The 21,057-nt window shown below is 41.6% G+C and overlaps 1 protein-coding gene across 2 annotated transcripts in view; it reads left to right on the forward strand.

The window, feature by feature from the left end:
* Window positions 1-21,057, forward strand: part of vav3 (vav guanine nucleotide exchange factor 3) — a 102,590-nt gene that overhangs the window by 63,371 nt on the left and 18,162 nt on the right. For both annotated transcript variants that reach the window (XM_084339946.1, XM_084339947.1), the window contains exons 15-21: window positions 1,964-2,073; window positions 6,390-6,491; window positions 10,896-10,987; window positions 12,983-13,005; window positions 14,293-14,311; window positions 17,984-18,114; window positions 20,582-20,647. In XM_084339946.1, coding sequence (XP_084196072.1) covers window positions 1,964-2,073; window positions 6,390-6,491; window positions 10,896-10,987; window positions 12,983-13,005; window positions 14,293-14,311; window positions 17,984-18,114; window positions 20,582-20,647 — 543 coding nt within the window. The remainder of the gene's footprint in view (window positions 1-1,963; window positions 2,074-6,389; window positions 6,492-10,895; window positions 10,988-12,982; window positions 13,006-14,292; window positions 14,312-17,983; window positions 18,115-20,581; window positions 20,648-21,057) is intronic.

Below are 21,057 nucleotides of genomic sequence, written 5' to 3' on the forward strand. Positions count from 1 at the left end.
ACAATTTATCAGATAAACGCAGGTTCGTAAAAAAGAGTCAAAATTGAGTTAACTCGCTCCTCGACGGTGTTTTTTATAAGCGCACCTGTACCGACCTCGGCATCCCACGGCCGCCTTTTGTTGCTCCGAATCCCCCGATGTGCCGCCGAAATGAACTACACGGAAACATCTTTCCGGCTCATAACGCAGACAAACACAGTAATCGACAGAAAAGACTCTTAAATAATTTGGTACGAGCTTGTTCCGGCACATGTTTTACATTGTCTTGTTCATTTACCAGCATAATACTGAAACAGTGTCGGACTAGAACAGTCTGCCTCCTCCCAGATGGTGTTATCATTAAACCTCGCTTTGGGCCTCCCTACACACACACACACACACACACACACACACACACACACGGTGAATACTAAGTGCCAAATGGTGAAAAATATTGCCAATCATAATGAGGAATGATATCTACTGCGTGCCAGGAAACAATGATTTGGGCAATAATGATGTTGTGAATAGCAGACATTAGGAGGCTCAGACACATATGGGCTTATATAGTTTGCTTTTTTTTATGAAACTTTCAGCCACCTCAGTGTCATTCACCTCCGACATGATGGATATGACGCAGTTTGTTTGATCACATATTTATTATGGAAATGCTAAAGATGACAGTGGCTGTCGGAGGGAAGCAGCAACGAGAAGCTTCATCACAGAAGCAGAATAACCACATTTACATGCGAGTCAGACGGAGGTAAAGCCAAATAACCTTAAAGTCTAATCGTTGCAGAAGTGAGGTACACAGCAGCAGGAAACTTCGGAGCAACAGTTGAAATGAACTCATTTTTCACGCTAACGACGATAGTTTGAGTCTTTGCAGCAGGAAGTGATGAATCAAAGCTTCAGCAAGCTATATTTTTATAACAACAAATGATCAAATTCATTAAGACGTTGTGTGATTTGTAAGGCAGGACTATTTGAACGACTTTATCAGAAGGGCCAGGTTTGATATAAGGTTAAGCGCCAAGAGGCCGGACTTTACACTCCCTGTGTCTGACCTGTGAAGCTCAGAAAACAGACATAAGTCATACTCAAGTTTAAGAATTCCAGGTTTAATATCAATAATGTCTCTCAAACAACTCTCACATTGACTTACACGGTGAACCCCCTTTATTAATGGTCAGCCTGATTATATTTTAGTAAGATCAATAAAGAAACACCTGGGCGGGTGATCCTTTTAAATGCCAAAGGTGAACCAAGCAAGAAAAGATCGAAACTGACAGAAAGACAGACAAACAACTCTTCCGTCTCCTAACAAATTGGTAGCTGGAGATATCTTTGCTGAGCCTAAGTCTCGGCGTCCACTGGGAATGCCTCTGTAGAGCACCGCTTTCCTATTCTCTTTTCTTTCGATAGAAGAGATGAGCTTCCCTGACAGCTTGGCATGTTTTTTAAGCCTTCGGAGCCGAGCGCTAGAAGTTCAAAATCACAACCAGGAGCCATAAAAAGTGCATCTCTCAAGCATCTGTTTAGTGATGCTGTCTTGAAAAAACAGAGGCATGTGTTGACACAAAGGCTAATAGACAAATATTTAGCCTTTGAAGTGGATAATGGTGGATGATTACAGGCCCACTCACTTCTTGGGTCTGTGCATGCTGTCTGATGCCCAGCAGTTATATGGCACAGCTACCTCACGCTCGTTTCCTCTTCTCCTTCATGCCCTTCCTCTCTGTTTTGTCTCTGTCTGTCAGTTCTGCCGCCCTCCAGCCCTTCAGCCTTTGTGTTTGCTCTCCCCGAGGCATCCCTCTTTCATTTTGCATCTCTTTGTCTCCATCTGTCTCCCTGCATCCTGTCTCCTTCAGCTCCAGCCCTCCTCCCGCTCCATTTGTCTCTCACTCAAACCCTCGATTTATTTATTCGCCTCTGTTTTATTTCCCGTCTCAAAATGTGTGTGTGCGTTTCTCTCTCGTTGCAGTGGTCCTACGGATTCTACCTCACTCATAACCAGGGCCAGAGCGGCTTTGAATTCTTCTTCAAGACCAAAGAGCTGAAAAAGAAGTGGCTGGAGCAGTTTGGCATGGCCATGTGAGTGTGTTTTGTCTGTGACTGTGTGAGTTGATGCGTGACAGTGTGATAAGAGTGTGTCTTTTTGCCTCAGCTGTATTTTGTCACAGCATCAAAGAGCACAATTTGCCCGTCCAGTTATTCAAGTTAGGCTGCTCGAAGATTTATGAGGGACAAGAGACAAAAGGATGAGCAGATTAGAGGTTGCTCGCTTTTAAAAATCTTGTGTGAAAAAGCACAAAAATGCAGAAAAAAAACATTTAATGCTTAATACTCAGAGAGCACAGTTCAGTTTAGTGTCAGTGTCAGATGTATGTAGTTAAACTGCATCAACCGGTCCACATCCTGAACGGGATCCAAATTCATTTAAGCTGACAAACTGATGCCAAGAGTGACAACGGGAAGATAACATTTCACTCACAGAGCCAAGAAAGATGAATAACTGACTAATTGTCTTCCGCTGTCTTTGATGGTTTTGAAAAAAAAAAAACAGGCCAGACATATTTCACTGGGTAAAATGTAACAGTAACTGTGGCAGATACATCTAGATGTTAATATCACTGTAGACGCTGCGGTCTGAAGCACAGTTCATTCAACACTGGACAAAAGTGTGTCAAATTGATATGGTTTTTATGAGTTAAAAAAAACGAAAAGTTCAGATCTTCTAGTACGTGAAGGTTTGTGAAGATTTGACTTGTTAGAGTGAATTATTTTAAAGCCGGGGGTTTGATCAGCAGTCGGGGGGCCAGGACTCAATTCCCTCATTTCAAACCATGAAATTCGATGAAATTAGAATGACTTGATTCATCACAACCAAGAGGTGTGCAGGAATTTGTCTCATCATATCGGCACCAGAAAGATATTGACAGAGTGCACAGTAAAGCAGAGTAGTACGCGCTTACTAATAGTACATCGAATGCATGACGCTAATGTAAAGGTCAGGATATCTTGCCTTCTGTTGCTTCAATTCTTTTATACATATCTCTCTGTGAGGTCTCCGAACTTTACCCAAGCACAATACCAAACTGATGCAGTAAACCTTTAAAGGTGCAACATGGAAGAAATAACCACCTGGCAGATACTCAAAATAAACAGGCGGCAGCATATCACCAGAGTAACCACTAACTGCTGCTAACTGTAGCTGCCCTTAGCTTGTCAGCTCAGTGAGCAGTGAAGCTAGCGGTTCGGACTGGGAGCTCAGGACCAGGAAAGCGTTTACACCAACAGCACAAGAGCTTGGACCAGGACAGCTAACACCAGTTGGTATACAGCTGCAACGCAAAACATAGACATCATAATGTCAAAACTGTTATTATTCACATTCTGGTGATAATTTCAGTTGTTTTTCTTACATATTGCCTCTTTAATGTCGATACCCAAATATTTCTAAGTCAAAAAACAACATTTAGAACATAGTAGTTATAGTTATACTATAACTACTAACATAGTTATAGACAATCCATGTAGAATTGATGATTTCCTCACTAATTATATGATTAGAAAAACAACATCCTCCTTCCTGTACCTCCTGGAGTTCGAGCTGAGACACCTGTTAACAGATTCGGTTATTCATAGACGACAGTGACAGTTGGTTAAGGGCATGATGAACTTGTAGAAACAAGAACTGAGAAACAAGTGAATAATGAAAAGAAAAAAGAAAAGAATCTGTGAAATATCATTTGCTACCTCCAAAGGAAAGCAGCGTACCTTAAGCGTGAAGAAGGGGATTAGGACGATGAGGCGCTCTGTGATGTGAGAAAAACGATGGCTTTCGGGGCGGAATTAACGAGCATCGCGAATAGAGAGGCGTTGCTCGATAATTACGGGCTCCCGCAGAAATGCGTGATGACTTATAACTGAAAAGTTGTTTTCGCACATGCTGCCTGACTGAGATTTAGCCGCCCCGAGGGGTGCGTCGACACGCCGCTCCACGAACAGCGAGCGGGAAAGAAAAGACAAACTGTTGCTTGAACTGCAGAGAGTGGCCACTTCATCCTTCCAGAGACTCAGAAATACAGTAAGATAAGTTATAACCACACCATAGCAACACATATATATATTATTTTTATCATGAAGTGGGCCCTCTTTCTTGTCAGTAGTATGCCATTTTTAGATAATAACAATCTTCAGTACTAAGCCGATGTATTGGTTGACCCCAGTACAGAGGAGAGGACACCACTGAAGTCCTCTGTCTCTGTTTCTTCCATCTCAGCGCTGTGCGTCCTATATTCTAGAAAACACGTTGTAGAGCTTCAGTTGAACTAATTATTAAAAAAGTAGCACCTGTGCATATTAAGCAAACAGCTTACCGAACGATGTCATCATGTGGAGCTGCTGAAACGGTGAAAAACAAAGGAAGACCTGTTCAATTTTGAAATAAACATTTGCGCTGCAGGCCAACTTGGGCAAATCCCCTCTCTCTCTTTCTCCCTCACACACATACTGTACGCACACACATCAATCGCACACACACACACATGCATCCGTGTCCCAGGGGGCCGAGAACCCTCCTGTGTTCATTTCAAGCAGAGCTCAGCCTGTCTACTTGCAATTCTGTCCTTCCCACTTCAAAGAACTGTATCAGTGAAATGTTACTGAGTTTGTTGGCTGCAATTATAAGTGAAGAACACTTTTTTTTTTTTTTACAGTTTTTTATTTTGCCCTTTAAATTGACGTGATTCGGGCTCATCTTTAACTTCTGCTACAACTTACTATAGTGGTCAGTGTTTAACTTACAGCTTGGTCCAACTGCTCCTATGTACTGAGCGCACACAGCACAATATCATCAGCGTTACCTGTATGTGTTAAAGGGAGCTTTAAATGCTGACCCTGGACATCAAGACCATCATCTAATGAGTTTTTATTGAGTACCACACGTCATAGTATTGACATGTAGTAAATCAGGTGCAGGAGCAGAGACTATATTGAAAACTCTGTGGTGCATTCAAGGACACTCCGACACTTGAAATCGAGCTGACGCTGCACTTTGAATGCAAGAAAAGAGCAGTTTTGCATCCTTCTTGTGAAGGCTTTGATTATTTCTTGTCCTCTGGATTTGATTTTCTGACTTAATAGTTGATGAATGCGGTTCTTTCTGGCACCGATAGTTCATAAACAAGATGGTGTTTTGAAGAAGTCCCCTCTTGAACTGCATTAGCATGTGATACAGTCGTGATTTTAGGTAAGGAATCAGTGTAAAAAGCAATGCAATGTTTAAAACAATGTTTTTAACCTTGAAAATGCAAACAGAGGGATGTGCAGAAAATGAGATGAAAATAAAAAAACACATCTTCTCTCATTCAGCATGCTGTGTTCACCTCACTGAGCATATTGATCTACAGTCTTGAGCCCTATTCGCATTGGGAATAGTGTTTCCTGGGGAACTCTAGTAATTTGTAATAATCACAAAAGATGTCTGTGATTTTAGTCCCGTGTGAATCTGCCATGTCCAGAATTTGTAAAGTAAAATTCCACCACATGTAACCTACCATCCTGATGTCATGTGATAATATTAGTATCGTTCAAATAAAGAGTTGCATTTCTCTTTAAAGATCTATTTTCTGTTGTCGGACAACTGAACAAGCAAGACATTTAATCGTGGCTCATAATATGTTTAACAGCAGCCAACAGCTGTGCTGTGATATCGGCTAAATTGTTGTTTAACGGCAATGACAGAGAAGGTTAGGAGCAACACAAGGTTGTCATATTCAAGTACAACCACTAAGCATCTTTTTACTTGATCTAAATGAGCTGTATATGTGTGTTTATGCTTCTAACACATGGAGAACGAGGGCAGATCAACTCCAAGCTATGTTAGTAATGTGGTAGTAGTAACAGACAGATGTTACACTGAGCCTTGACGTCATATTCAGGAGATAATGCCAGTAAATGCGAGTAAAATACAGACTTTGTCCCGTGCAAAAGCGCCACACGAACACTGATGACAGGGGTTAATTTCTATATCACATGAGGTCTCCTGATAATCGCAGCCCCATACAATAAGTCTGACAACTACCTCCTCATCTTTAATGTAATACTCTCCACAAAATGCCATCATTTCTCTTAATGCATACATACACTTTTATGAGACGTATAAATGACCATAAATGAAGAGACAGAATCATTTCAGAAAATGAACAGCACTAACGTTTGCACGAGTGGCACGCTTACTTAAAACATATGCAAAATATAAGAGGGAAGGTTCGATTATTTGGTCAGATGTTCCCAATCTAGTGACATTTCAGAGACACAGCAGTCCTTACAGTAGAATCACCATTTCACATCCTTCTTTTAAACATGTTTTTATGGCTCTAATGTTTGTTGTTTGTCTGTTTCAGATCCAACATTCATCCTGAGAACGCCGCCAACAACTTCCATGAGTTTAATATGCACACCTTTGAAAGGATCACCTCCTGCAACTCTTGCCACATGCTGCTGAGGTGAGAGGCCAGTTATTATTCTCTCTCTATCTCTCTCACACACACACACACACTGGAAGCAGCACACAAATCTCTTCAAGGCTACCGTCAAACATAAAGACTGAGGACGAGATGCGGACCCTCTCCCTTCAAACAACTATCGGGACTCCTTTGAAAGACCTCCGCTCCTCCTTCTCCTCTCCAGTGTACCCTAACAATCTATTCGTCACTTTCCTTTAACTCCTCTCTTCCTCTGCACATGTGCCTTTCCCAACACAAAGTTTCTTTTGAATTTGCTGAATGGTATCCCCGAGGAGGACTGCGCCTCATGGTCTTTCTCACATCGGGAACGACTGAGTGGTTTTACCTACCGAGGACGGCAAAGAAAAATGTCTGTCACACTTCAGCACTTCTTCAAGGCGATGGATGGGGAAAGGGGACAAGGTTATTGCACTGTGAATATACAGAGCCGGGCGCTGAATTCACCGACGTTTTTCTCAGGATAAGATATAAGAAAAACAAGAATAATGCAGGGAAGGTATCAAGAAGCCTCTGAAATGCAGTGTTTCATTATTTTTTTTGGCTGCTGCTTGGTTATTTCTCAGGCTTCTGTGTAAATAATGATTGTTCCTTTGGGCGGTGTCATTGTGACGACTGATATTGATATTTTATTTTGGGATTTTAAGACGTATATGACACTATTTTATAAAACCTACGGCAAAAAGAAACTTCCAAACACCATTCTTCTTTGTGTGTTTCTTGGAGGAACAACATGAAAACACCAGATCTTATGTATCTAATCTGATCTCTAGTGTGCTTTATAATTGGAAACACTTATTATGCTTTATGATAATATTAACAAGAGCACAGGCTTGCTGAGGCATTATATGATTAATCAGGAATCGTGCAGCATACAAATATTCAGCAAAGTGTCTCGGAGAAGTTTGAATACCAAAAATATTTCCTTTCATGTGATTTCATGAGAATCCTGAAGGTTTCATAAGAGCGGTGTCCTGTTGGTTCAAATCATGTTCAGACACACGTCTCCCAGTGCAACACACACCCTGCGGTTCTGAAGTGAGCAAAAAAAATAACAGTGTACCTGCACTTTAACTCCACGCTAGGTTTCTCAAAGAGGTTAAACAGACAATTAGCTGGAGAGCGGAGCAAAGCAGTCTTTACTTTCATGTCATTTTAATTAGGGCCTCTGAGATGGTTATGCAAATGGAAACAGAACGACACACTGCTGCTTCCATCTCTGCGTGCACGTGTCTGTGTGCGCACATCATTTACACCAGTAAGTCAGTGTCTTCTTTTCAGTCTTTATTAGATATGAGCTGATACAGTTTTTTGGGTTAACTACCTGCCACATCTGTTTTGGACTTAGTAGAAAATGTTCAATTCTGGCTGGTGGCCTAGTGCTGCTGAGCTGGCCGAGGTGGAACAGCCTGGATTTGGAATTCAGCCTTCAACTTTGAAGACCTCTAAGACTGACCCATATCTGAACTGAGAAAGTACTGTGTATTCCAGTAGTGGATTCATTTTTTTACCCGATAAGTGCGATCAAACCTTGTCTGAAAGGTTCAGATTTTAACCACTTAAAGATTAACAAAAGTAGATGGGATCAACCTTGGGGTTGGTGGAATAGCAAAGATCTCAATTTAGTTACAGTTTACAAAAGAGCTGCAATCTGATTGGACCACAGCTTTCTTTCATGGATAGTGGTCTAGTAACAGCAATAAATACTGTTGTTTAGGAGGTATTTTTTATTTTATTTTTTTATTTAACCTTTATTTAACCAGGTAAAGCTTATTGAGATGTAGAATCTCTTTTTCAAAAGCGACCTGGCCAAGAGGCAGCAAAATCACAATTACCAGCAGTAATACAGATAAATAACAATAGTCCAATAAATAAAAATGAAATTATTAGGGATAGATTAAAGGAGGTGCAACATCTGATTTAAAAACAGTGACAGAGCCCAATGCTTTTGAGTTCCTTAGTTTTAAGAATCTTAACAAGGTTATCAAGAGGGATCAGGTTCGACAATTTTAATTCATCTTGCAGAGAGTTCCATGCAGAGGGGGCAGCAAAATGAAATGCCTTTTTCCCTAGTTCTGAGAAAACACGGGGGACAGTTAGAGTAAAAAAGCCAGTGGAGCGTAGCCTGTAATGTCCATGATTCCTAACAAGGTGAATACCGAGATAGGAAGGGACCATCCCAAGTAGAGCTTTATGAATAAAAGTCAACCAGTGAGTGGATCTCCTGACAGACAGGGATGACCATTCAGCTATTTTGTACAAGGTGCAATGATGGGTCAAATTTTTGCATCCAGTGACAAACCTCAGGGCACAATGATACACAGTATCCAGAGAACGTAGACATGTGACTGGAGCATGCATGTACAGTACATCACCATAATCAAGCAGTGGAAGAAAGGTTGCTGACACAAGGTGTTTCCTGGCTCCAAAAGAGAAGCAAGATCTATTCCTAAAGTAAAAGCCCAATTTTACCTTAAGTTTAGAAACTAAGCTTGAAATATGGTACTTGAAAGTTAGACGTTCATCAACATGGAAACCCAGGTACTTATAGGACGAGACCAGCTCAATGGCTGTACCTTGACAGGTTAAAACAGGAAGATTTTTCACCTGCACAGTAGCCCTGGAAAACATCGTAACCTTCGTCTTCTCAGTGTTCAAAACCAGCATCAGCCTTTGCAGACGGGCCTGAACAACATCAAAGGCCGACTGTAAAATTGTGAAAGCTTGCACAACAGACGATGCAAAACAATAAATTATTGTGTCGTCTGCATAAAAATGATAGAGGGCATCTGACAAATTATTGCAAAGATCATTTATATAGATTGAAAACAAAATGGGTCCTAACACCGACCCTTGTGGTACCCCCTTCAAAACATTCAAAAATGTTGATGAGGACCCTGCCATCTGGACACACTGTGATCTGCCCGATAAATAATTTCTGAACCAAGAAACTGCGTGCTCAGATAAGCCCACTTTGTGCAGTATATCAATCAGGATATTATGATTGACGGTGTCAAACGTCTTGGATAAGTCAATAAATAAGGCTACACATACTTTCTTTACATCCAGCGCTTCAATGATGTTGTTTAGAACCTAAAGGGCTGCAGAAACAGTGCTATGCTTTTTCCTAAAGCCAGATTGGTATATTGATAAGGTGCTAGTTTCATCAAGGAAATCCTTTAATTGATTGCTAACAAGTCTTTCGAAGACCTTTGCTAAAATGCACAGCTTCGAAATTGGCCTGTAGTTGTTCACAATTGAGGGATCTCCCCCTTTTAGCAGGGGAAGAACAAAGGCAGACTTCCATATACTTGGGACCTCACTATTAAGAAGACTCAGGTTATACAAATTTGATAAAGGCTGAGCAATGAAGTCTGCAGCCAACTTAAGAAAGTAGGGTTCAAGCTGATCAGGACCGGCAGATTTCTTTGGGTCCAGCTGTTTCAATTCTCTAGACACATCATCAGCAGATATAGGAAGAAAGTGAAATGGAGCTGACATTTTCTTTACAAGCAAGACATTACCGTTATCAACAAGGGAATCAGGACTGTTTGACTTGTGACTGGATTCAAATAAAAAACCTGCAGAAATAAAATGCTCATTAAAACAATGACAGTGGCCTAGTGCTGCAACAGTATGATGTGTTCACCATCAGTAAAGCATGTTAGCATTCCAACTAGGGCTGTCAGGAAAGCCTATATTCACTACACCATTATTGAGGCCAATTGAGACAATATTATCGCCATAGGCGTAGAAAAAGACCCCAAAACATCAAATCTATCTTTAATTTTGTTTACTGTGTTTTGTCTCTTTTTTTGCAAATACATGACCCTCCAAACACAAGTGTAGGGAGGTGTGGACAGTCTGTAGCCTTAACTTTAAAAAAAAAGTGTGCAGAAAGAATAACTATGCTCAATTACCAATGAAAAAGCAACCAAGGCTGAATGTCTTCGCTGGATTATTCACACGATATTATCACATGTGTATTACAATATTAATGTTTTAAGTAGTAATATAAACCCCTAATGACAGCTAGGTAAGAGGAATGTTAAGTCACCGAAGTCAGCACAACTCAACCAGAGGGGGACAAGTCTGTCCATTTTTCACAGCGATCTGTCCAATAGTTTGACCCACTGGATGTAGACTGTTGGTATAAAGCCTGACCTTTTCAGTCGGTATTATACTCCCTTCCACTATCTGTGTGTTACAGTATGAAAGTCACCATTGTGTCCTCGAGGCTAGCAACCTACACTCCGACACCTGTTGACTGCAACTTGGATCTAAGCATTACAGTATTTTTTCTGTTCGTGATATCGATGAACTCCTGCTACTCTGTATGCAATCAAGCAAACCATGTAATGACTTATCCCATTTCTCTGTCTGTAGGGGCGTCTTTTACCAGGGCTACCTTTGCTCCAAGTGCGGTTTAGGTGCCCATAAAGAATGCCTTGGCCGCTTTGGCTGCTGTGGAAAAACAGGTAACACACCACTGCTTTACACACACAAACACGACCAAAGTCTCTCACTTTATTGCCTCATATCAGTCTAGTCTGCAACAAGTCTCCTGTTAACGATTTGTCACTGAACAAAATGTTTTCAAGGGACATATGAAATCTAATTGTATGAACACAAAAGCACTTTGATAGCAGTGTGAGCATGATGACAGATGACACACAATGGTGCGTAACCCTGATGCATGAGCATCTGATGTGACTAATTATGTGTTCGAGGGTGATTTGTTGCACTGTGGTGAAAAGACGCTACAAAGGGACATTCTGAAAAGGATCGAGTGGAATTGAGGAAACTGGAGAGTTTGGCACAAATAAATAAAAAACTTTCAAAAACGTGCCCTTATTTCTCCCAAACAAGGTCATCCAAATATCGGATCAGTATTGCAGATATTCATTCAAACGCTCCCCCGCTTCCCTGGGTGGGTTTGACACTTCAGAGAACCTTAAAGGCAACTGTCACTGTGTATCATTGCACCGATCCCCAAAGCTTAATAGTAGTTTTACTGAGGAGTTTTAAGAAACTCCTGACTTTTTTATTATGCCCCTGTTGTGTATCTGTCACTCAGCTCCCTGTGCAGGAGCGCTGACAGCTCTGAAAGAAACGGAGGGAAAACTTCAGACGTGTGGAATGAAAGGAAGGTCTTCAGAAACCAGCTTAGCATGTCCTCTGCATGCGTGTGAGCGTGTGAGAGATAGAGAGCGCAAAGAGGTGAAAAAAACACTTTTTGTTTGTGGGGAACTTCTTTTAGGTCTTGAAAGTGCATGCTTGTGTTCTCAGAGCACTAAAACTCTGCAAGCTGTTTTTTTTAAAACCAGGCGAGCACAGCCTGCACCCGTAACGCCGCGTGCCACAATTGCATGTGTGTGTGTTCTATTCCCCGTGGCAAGCTGCCAGCTCCTGTTGGACCTGGCATCTGTCATGGTGCTATCAGGTCGCAGAGGCAATAACGCCACTGCCAGGCCCACCTGGGCACAATGTGTACCTGAGTAGATTTGGGCGACACCGGCGGCTTCAGAGCTGCTGAAGACTGGGATGTCGGTTTGCATTCCCACTGTCATTACTCTGCACAGTATTCACCCTCTGCTGGCACACGAACATGTACCAGTATTTTCTAGAAGTCTTAAATTTCAGGAACAGGGATGGGAGACATTTTAATTTGTCTTTATAGTTTTACTACTTTCACCACCGATCGACATTGGACTTTATTTACTCTAACGCTCACAATGTCTGCATCAACAGATTTTGCCAATACACCTGCAGGGCTGCACAAACACACAGCCATAGTAGAGGGCTATGTACGTATGTGTGTGTGTGTGTGTGTGTGTGTGTGTGTGTGTGTGTGCGTGTGTATGTATGTGTCAGAGATAAGACGTTGTTTACCTGCATTTGTCTCTGTTATCAGCTCCCTCGACAGATGTTTGCGTAACGGGTCAAAGTTCACTTCAGGAACAACAGGCCCACTGAGAGAAGAGTGTGTGTGTGTGTGTGTGTGTGTGTGTGTGTGTGTGTGTGTATAGGTACTGTAGGTACAGCACATATATTTGTGGCTCTCTGACAGCTAGCTAGTGTGTGTGCGTGTGGAGGTATGCTTATGCAATTGCTCTGTTTGTACAGGTACAGGACTATGAGTGTGTGTGTACGCAAAGGTGTGCGCTAGTGTGTGTCTAGGGGGTGTAACCTGTCCCTCAGGGAGCCAATGAAAGAAACTGGTGGAGCAAAAACCTCAGGTCTGCCTCCCCCCCCCCCACCATCCCTCTCCACCTCCCCCAGCCTCGTTACCTCCTCTATCCCGGCTGTCAGGTAGTGGCAGCACAGCAAAACAAAGCGAACCACGGTCAGACACGAGCGTCCGCCTTCTCCACTAATGAGGGAGTGTTGCCTTGTACCAACGAGTGTGTGCGAGTGTTTGCGTGCACCGGCTAACCCGTCATTCACTATGCCTGTTCTCAAACTTCTTTCAGATCCCGGCTCCGTCAGAACTCAGGTGAGCTGCTGCTGTGCGTGTGTGTGTCTGTGTGTGTGTCTGTGTTGATGTGTATACCGTCTGTGTCTGCCGTTCACCTCCTCTCCAAAGCTTTGCTGCACTTTGAAGGCTGCTCTCTCCTGCAGCTATTTGCCAAGGAGACTCCAATTGACTTAACTCGCTGCAGCCTACCTGACGCGAAGAAACAAGCTTGTTTTTGCAGATTTACCCCGAGTTGTGTCTAGTGTCTAGTGTTTTGTGAAACCGTTGTGTGTGTGCTTTACTGCTGCAGTTCTCACAAGCATCCCCGAGCAGGAAATTAGACTGAGCTTAGAATAATTTACTTAAGGAGAATGCCAATAACTGAGGCTAAAACTGCACAAGCCATCCCATCGCAGCAGCAGAAACACATAACCGAGGTGAAATTGACAAGTGTCCCTGTGGCCCTGAGTTTGTTTACGGTGTTAGGCTCTGTATAGTGACTAATGAGACGTGTGCTTTGTGAACTTAAAGGTGCCAAACACAAAGTCACAATACGAAATACAAACTTTTTTAAAACAGCAGAAACTTTTCCACCAGCTGCAATGCGCACAAAACGAGTGGATTTATACATTGTGTTGTACTGTTATTATTGAAGGTAGAAGTATCTATAGCAGTAATGCAGTTTTGTAGGGCTGCAGCTAACAATCATTTTCATTGTTGATTAATCTGTTGACTATTTTCTCGATTCGCTGATTAGTTGTTGTCTATTAAATGTGAAAAACTTGTGAAAAATACTCACTGTCAGTTGTCTACATGTATTTTTCCACCCTTACCTCAATCAAAGTCATAATTAAAAAAAAATATCCGTACTTGCCCTTTAAAATCACACCAGTTTAACTTCTCTCTGCAACTTGGAAATATTTCTCCTGCAGCGGGACACACAGTAGTCTGCCTGTTGTGTCTGTGCATGCGATGTTAATGTAGTGCTGTCCACGTAAGGCCCGCCGCATGAGGTCTGTATAGAAGAGATAGAAGGCTGGGCTGGAATATTAACAGTGTGTGCAGCAGTAGGAGGGTGTGCTCGTATAGCATCAGGCCGTGTGTCCGAACGTACCTCACTTCTATAAGAGTATAACTAATAATTGATTCAGCGAGCTATAAGGTAACAGAAGGGGATGTAGGTTACACTTAGGCCATAGCGGTGATGTTTGTGTGCGCTGGTGACGGAGCAGTGGATGAAACATTCCTATTCATACAAGCGTGTGTTTGTTTGTGTGTCTGCACGCGCACGTTTCGGTGTGTAACTTTCTCTCTCTGTGTTTACAGGGCAAAGATCGAGATCCAGGTGAGAAATTCAGAACACGACACCAGACTTCCCCCCGCCTCGCACACATCCTCCTCTCCCTGCAGTGCAGTTTGTTCTTTCCTCGCTGGTGGTGTTTATATGCACAGACACTGCTGCCTCAAAGACAAATGACCAGATTTTGGTATTTTGGTAATCCAGGCAACTGTTGAGATGTGCAAATACTCTGTATCAGCTTGCTGCAAGTTTCAGCTGATATCAGTTTAAAAAACGTTGCTTTTTCCTCACAAAACTGACCTGGCCAAGAAATGTTTGTTACTTTTTGATGATTCACACTTGACACAACATTTAAATTAGCTTCATGTTATAATAATGATCATCTTAAAAAAACGAGGCTGTCACACCTTTCTTTTTAGGGAGGATTTGCAAGAAGCACTTATTTTTTATCAATCATTACTGATTAATCTGATGACTATATTTCTAATTGATTGATTAATCTAATAGTCTAAAGCAGCGCTCTTTAATCATCTGGGGACCCCTGGGGACAGGTTTTAAATGTTTCTGGCTCTGACACACTTGATTCAAATGATCAGCCCGTCATCAAGCTCTGCTGAAGCCTCTTTTCATTTGAATCAGATGTGTCGGGGCAGGGAAACATCTAAAACATGCAGGGCAGGGCCCCCGGAGGACCCTGGTCTAAAGAAAAGGTATAAAAAAAAGGTATATTCTTTCTTATTTTGTCAGAGCAGAAGTCCAAAGTAAAAATAATAGTTAATTGAAAGAAAATTAATCACCCACTATTTTGTTAACTGATTAATCGATTCAGTCATTTTTTTAGCAAAAATATCAAACATTTGCTGGTTCCAGCCTTAAATGTGAGGATTTTCTGCTTTATTATGTCATTTATGATAGTAAATTGAGAGTCTTTGGGTTTTGGACCATTGGTTGGACAGAACAAGCAATTCAAAGATGTGGCTTTTGTTCTCTGGTTTGTGATGACTAAACAATGACCTGATTAATTGTGAACATTCAATAGTCTTATTAAAGTAATTGTTAGTTGACGCCCTCTTTATAATAATGTAAAGCAGAGAAAAGAAGAGAAGTAAATCCTCTCAGTTGAAGAACAGGAAACAGTGACAGGAACAATGAACCGATTGTCAAAATGTTTGCAATATATTTTCTGCTGATCGACTAACCTAACGAGATCAACCAGGAAGTACTGCTCTGCTCGCTATACATCATCTATCAGGTTTTTTATCAAGATCGGCAATAGGTTTGCATGAACCGCTGCTGGCAAGACATCATTACTTACTTTTTTTCTTTCTGGTGTCAGAGGTAACCTGGCTCAGTCAGAGAGGAAGGTGCACCTGGTAGCTATTGCAACAGCCCAGACTTTATTAATATATGATTATGACAGCTCATAAAGATGGTTAAGCTGATTAAAATCTAAACCAGAGCAGATTAAAAAGCACGTTACAGATGTGTTTACAGTAAAAGCAGTAAATGTAGCCATTGTATTTCTGCCTTCCTCCTCTCTGTGGCTTCCCGTCTCTCAATCTCACTGCAACAGAATATGAATAACACACAGCAGCCCTCGAATTTTGTGTGTGTGTGTGTATGCGTGCGCCTACACCACACCGAGGCCCTTTAATCTCTCATAAACCTGGCTTCAACACTCATTTTTCCACCCTCCATCCATTATGCTGCAGAAAATCATTTCTGACTGAAGACGCATTAAAATCAATAGGCATTTGATTGCCCCGGCCCTTGGCGTTTCATAATATTTCGACGCTGCTCTCTTTGTCTGTTTTCAAAGGTGCACTAACACTTGGCTTGTCCTTGTGAGGATAGGAATGCAATTCATGCCCCCAAGACTCAATTCTCCATGGCCCTGTGTCTTTAGAAGTCCTATTCAGGCGGGCTAGCACATGTCAGGCTGCCTGCCTCAGTGCCGCAGCGCTGGAACAGAGCGTGAAAGAGAAGCAAGGCAGATATAGATGTATTAGCTTTCAATACAGTGTTGTTGACTTCTCTATTATTTGCCTTAAGCTTCAGCCTTTCTTCATGCTCACACTTGAATTTCTTCGTCTCATATTGTGTCGCCGAAGAACACTATCGCCGCACAATGCAGAGAGAGATATGCACATTTTGTTTCATTGTGTCGGGCATACGAGATATGAACTTGGGATTTGTTTGGCATGGGTGGATGGTTCATAATAGTCATATTATAATTCAATTTTGCTGTTTTCTTGGTCAATAATGGGATCAACGATGGCCATTGTGCAAAATCAAAAGGCGCTGACTGAGGTCATTCAAACAAACAAGTTCGGCTTGATTAAAATACACTTCATGCAGTGCCTTAATATGTTAGATATTACCAGGGGAGTGCTTTTCTTTAATCAGGTCTTCCATTGTACATGTAGCAGTTGTAGAAAAAGGTATTTATAGAAAGAAAAAGGAGGGAAATGATGACAGAGCCAATAACACTACCAAGAATTTTGTACTGAAAACAACACCATTATTTTCCGACATATCTATATGGTAAATGTGACTGGGGAACCAGTTTTAATCGACTCTCAATGATAAGTGAGGGGAAGTTATGACTTTGATTGAATTTTCCTCACACGTCCCTGCAGGAGCAACAGCGTCCACACCGAAACACACGTATCTTTTATCTACGTGCCTGAAAACCAGCCTCGCACTAGACTGCACTGCTGCTTATCTGTGATATGATAATAGGTCCAATTGATTTGCAAGGGCAGCACACCTGTGACAAGGGGTGTGTGTGTGTGTGTGTGTGTGTGTGTGTGTGTGTACATGTATACTCCCTCTCATTAGCACCTATAATGGGGGCCATGAATAGTTTAGTAGAGCAAAGACGCACCTGTAGAATGGCAAACATTTTGACCTGAGGTCACACAGTACACGCAGTCGCACACACAAAGACGCGTAGATGGACTCATATGGAGCCAGGCTCTAGTCAAAGAAGTTGAATAGGTTTGGACTTCTTTTACATTTGTCCTCTTTGACTCATATATCTACTCAAGTCTACTTTTAAGAAGACGAGTGTCTTTGCCAATCGGATTAGTGTGGATTATTCCAGGAAATAAGATACGTTTGAGGAAATCAGAAATTTGTGATACTTTTTGTTTCCTTAAGCAAGATAAATGTAACAAGTGAACACCCTTTTCATGGTTCTTGAAGCTTAAATGCCACCAGCAGAAGTAACAAGCTAACGTTAGGCTTAGTAAAGTTATAGTAAGAACACTTTGCAAGTAAAGTCTGCCTGTAAAGACCGATAGAGTAAATGAGTTTCCGTTTCATGTCCCCAACTACCTCTGCAGCCATTTAGTCACTTGTTAGCAGCCACCTTTTTTAAGACAAATAAAAGCTTTAAAATTTACAAGCAAGAAATTTCTAATGAACTTGAATGTTGTATGCGAAAATGCTAACTCATGTCCAGGATTTAGAATTCCTTCCTACAGGACTCTATGAGGGAAAATATGGTTTGTGTGTGTGGTGTTACATACAGTGAATATTGATGCAGCAGATTTGTTTCCCAGTCTTTTTGATAGCAGGATATTGAGTTCTGACTCCTGTGTGGCACTTCTCCTTTCACGCTCTCAGTATACTTCTCATTTAGTCGTGTTCACACTACAAAAAAAGCCCCTTTTTGCAAACAGCAAGCAGAAGCTAACTGTACGTCTCCTGCAGGTCTGCCAAAGATGCTGGTAACCAGGACCTACTTTGGTGTGCCGAGCCCTGCGTCTGGTCCGGCGCTCAGCATCCAGACGGGTGACATCATCGAATTAATCTGCGCCGACCTTCACAGCCCCTGGTGGCAGGTCAGAGGTCACACTATCTCTTAATCACAAGAAAAATGGGTCTACTGTATTTAAATCTCTTTATTTCCTGCACTGTCAGTCCATCTAACCCTTATCCTGACCTCATATTCTGTAATAGGCTGAGGATGATTTATCAGTTAGTCCGGTCTGTCTTTTTATTACAAGTCGGATCTGGTTTAGACTGTGTGGTCCATTTTTTTACTTAATGGATTTTGCACTAATGTCCTGTCTTTGAGTTAAATATATGATGGACATTTCATGCAGGTGACTGTGTCAAAATATATCCAGTTGTGTTTTAGGAGCTGCGTCTGAAAATAGAATTCTTAGTAACATGTATACACCCACTGACAATTATACACGCAGCACAGCATGTCTCATAAGGAAACTCCCACACACTGGAAATGTTTGTTTGCTTTATGCAAGCAATTACTGTTATGTGACAACACATGTGATTTAAAACCTCGGCAGAGGAAGAAAAATATGAGCTGTTTCCTGCGAATGTGATTCATTGTGTCGTAGCAGTCACTTAGAGAGGCTGAATCAAAGTCGTCATATTAATTAAGATGAGATGTTACTGGAGGCCTGACTGGGGCGTTGTATTGACACGCAGTTGTAAGATCAGACATGGAATGAGGAAACAAACAAATCTCACCATACTTGATACAAAACAGATAAAATAGACACCGAATTCAATTAACTCTGTGTAACAGCTTAACCAGCCCCACACTCAGCAAACATTCAATATCCATCACCTTTGTAGCCAGCAGACCGTAATCATTTCTGTTCTGGGGGTTGTGTGACAAATAGAATCGATTGCTGTAATTTCATTTCATTCAACAGCAACCATCTGTTTACTCTGTCAATGTTACCAGCTGTAATCATTATCACACTCTTAGCAAGGATGCGGCAGAGAGCAGGGCGTTCCACGAGGCGTATATAAAATGTCCTGATGTAGCAGGGATGTGACGGCTCATCAAAATGGGCTTAGCTGCTAGTGTGCTACCTGTGCCTTTTGAGATTACGGCTGCGATGGAAAACACACCCCTCAAATGCCAGACTGCAACATATAGGTGGTCTTGGACCCTCAATTAAACCCCAGAATCCTCAAAAAATATTATTTATTATATATTCAAATCAAATCAACCCAGTCTGGCTTATACAGCACATGTATAATCTATTGGTGCTACAGCTGCTGGCATGGTTGAAGCTCTGCAAACTAAAACTTTAGACTTTGTAAACTCTGAATCTGATCTGAATACTGGACTCAAAGATGGCGCCCATTCACTTGAACAAAAGTGCAAAATCAAAAAAGTTTTCTAGCCTCCTGCTGTGCTGCCCACTGCACGTGTGACTTACACTGCATTCAGGTCAAAGTTTCGAACTCATTTCATGTCCAACCTCCAAGCGTTCCAGGTGTATGAAACAAAACAAAAGTGACACAAAAAACTTGACTTACTTACTTGGAAACATGTCTAAATATTTCATTTACAGGCCTAATACAAATACTGTCATCTATAAATGCATCATACCCCTCCCCAGGGGTGCTGCCATTGTTGTGTGACATCAGACAACTGATGAAACTGGATGTATAAGTGTGAACTCTGACTTTGAGTTGCGCTCCATTGTACTTTCTCCAGTGGGAGTATTACTGCTTCTCCTGGTGGCCATATCAATGTTTTCCCACTCTATCCATGGACTTTGGAATGCAAATAGAAAAAACTTTCTTGTACAAATATTAGAAAGTATTAAAAATGTCACGATAAAGAGTCAAAATTGAGAAGATGGTTAAACCGGAACATCAGACATGATTTAGGCTTTGCTCGATCATAGGAAAGCTCAGCTTAGACAGTTTGGGATTTGCAAAGTAAGGTCAAAACCGAAAACAGCAAAAGTGATTTGAAGAACTTTTAAAGGCAGATACACGTAGCACTGTGTTCATTTAAGAGACTTTATTTTTTATTCACCCCTCAAGATATTAGACCTACCTAAAAAACAATCATTTCGCACTGAAGTTGAAGCAACATTTCTGAATGTAAAAGCACAAAACTCTAAATGTTTTTCATTTCTGAGCCTCAGTTTTCTTTCCAGCTCTGGAATCCGTGCCTGAGTTATTGTCCCGTATAAATCAAATATTTTGTCAGCGCACAGAACAAAAACAGCATCATCAACCCACAGCGAATGAGTCAGTGAGAGGAAGATAACCACACTATGGCCTCCAGAAAACCCCTATTTATATGGACTGAGTCTCTCCGGTGTTGATAAATCAAGGCGCTGAGCTTAAAGACTCATCACCACGGGAGGAATAAGGAACTCATCCTCTTTCCCTTTTCCTGCCAGCCATTATTTCAACAATAGTTAACTAGGGCTGTAAATTTACACCACTCTGTGTTGCAAGCTAATTGTTCCTGAATTATGGAGACAGAGCCAGCCAGATGTACATAACACAATTATCTCTCTGTGGTTTCAGGGCAAAATTCTGTCGACGAAAGAGGTTGGCTTCTTTCCAAGCGACGCTGTGAAGCCTTGCCCGTGTGTAAGTAGCGTTTCCTTTCACTTCAAGTCCCTTCGCCACTTTAGGGCCTGTGGTTGCAGCTCAAATACAGGTGTTTACTAGCAGTTCAGTGATGCGAGGAAGGTTGGGCTAACTTGGTTTACCTGGCATTGGAAAAAAAAACCAGCCCATGTGGTTTTTATGTGAAGGAACAAGGAACTTGTCTTATGAGAAAACATTCCTATTAACTTTATCAACAAGAGGAAAAGATGCCTAATGAGGAACAAGGAATAGTTTGTGCAGACTCAATTGAGAGGGTGGAGAAATGGTGTGTTTTTTTTTTGTTGTTCTCCGTTTGTTGAAATCTCTCCACCGCTGAATTGTCATGTCCCATTCCATAAAATGAAATTCATACACCACGTCCAGCTGCCTCAGGAAAATGAGCCTCTCCG

This window comes from Pagrus pagrus (genome assembly GCF_965226575.1).
Source record: "Pagrus pagrus genome assembly, chromosome: 20".
Taxonomy (NCBI): domain Eukaryota; kingdom Metazoa; phylum Chordata; class Actinopteri; order Spariformes; family Sparidae; genus Pagrus; species Pagrus pagrus.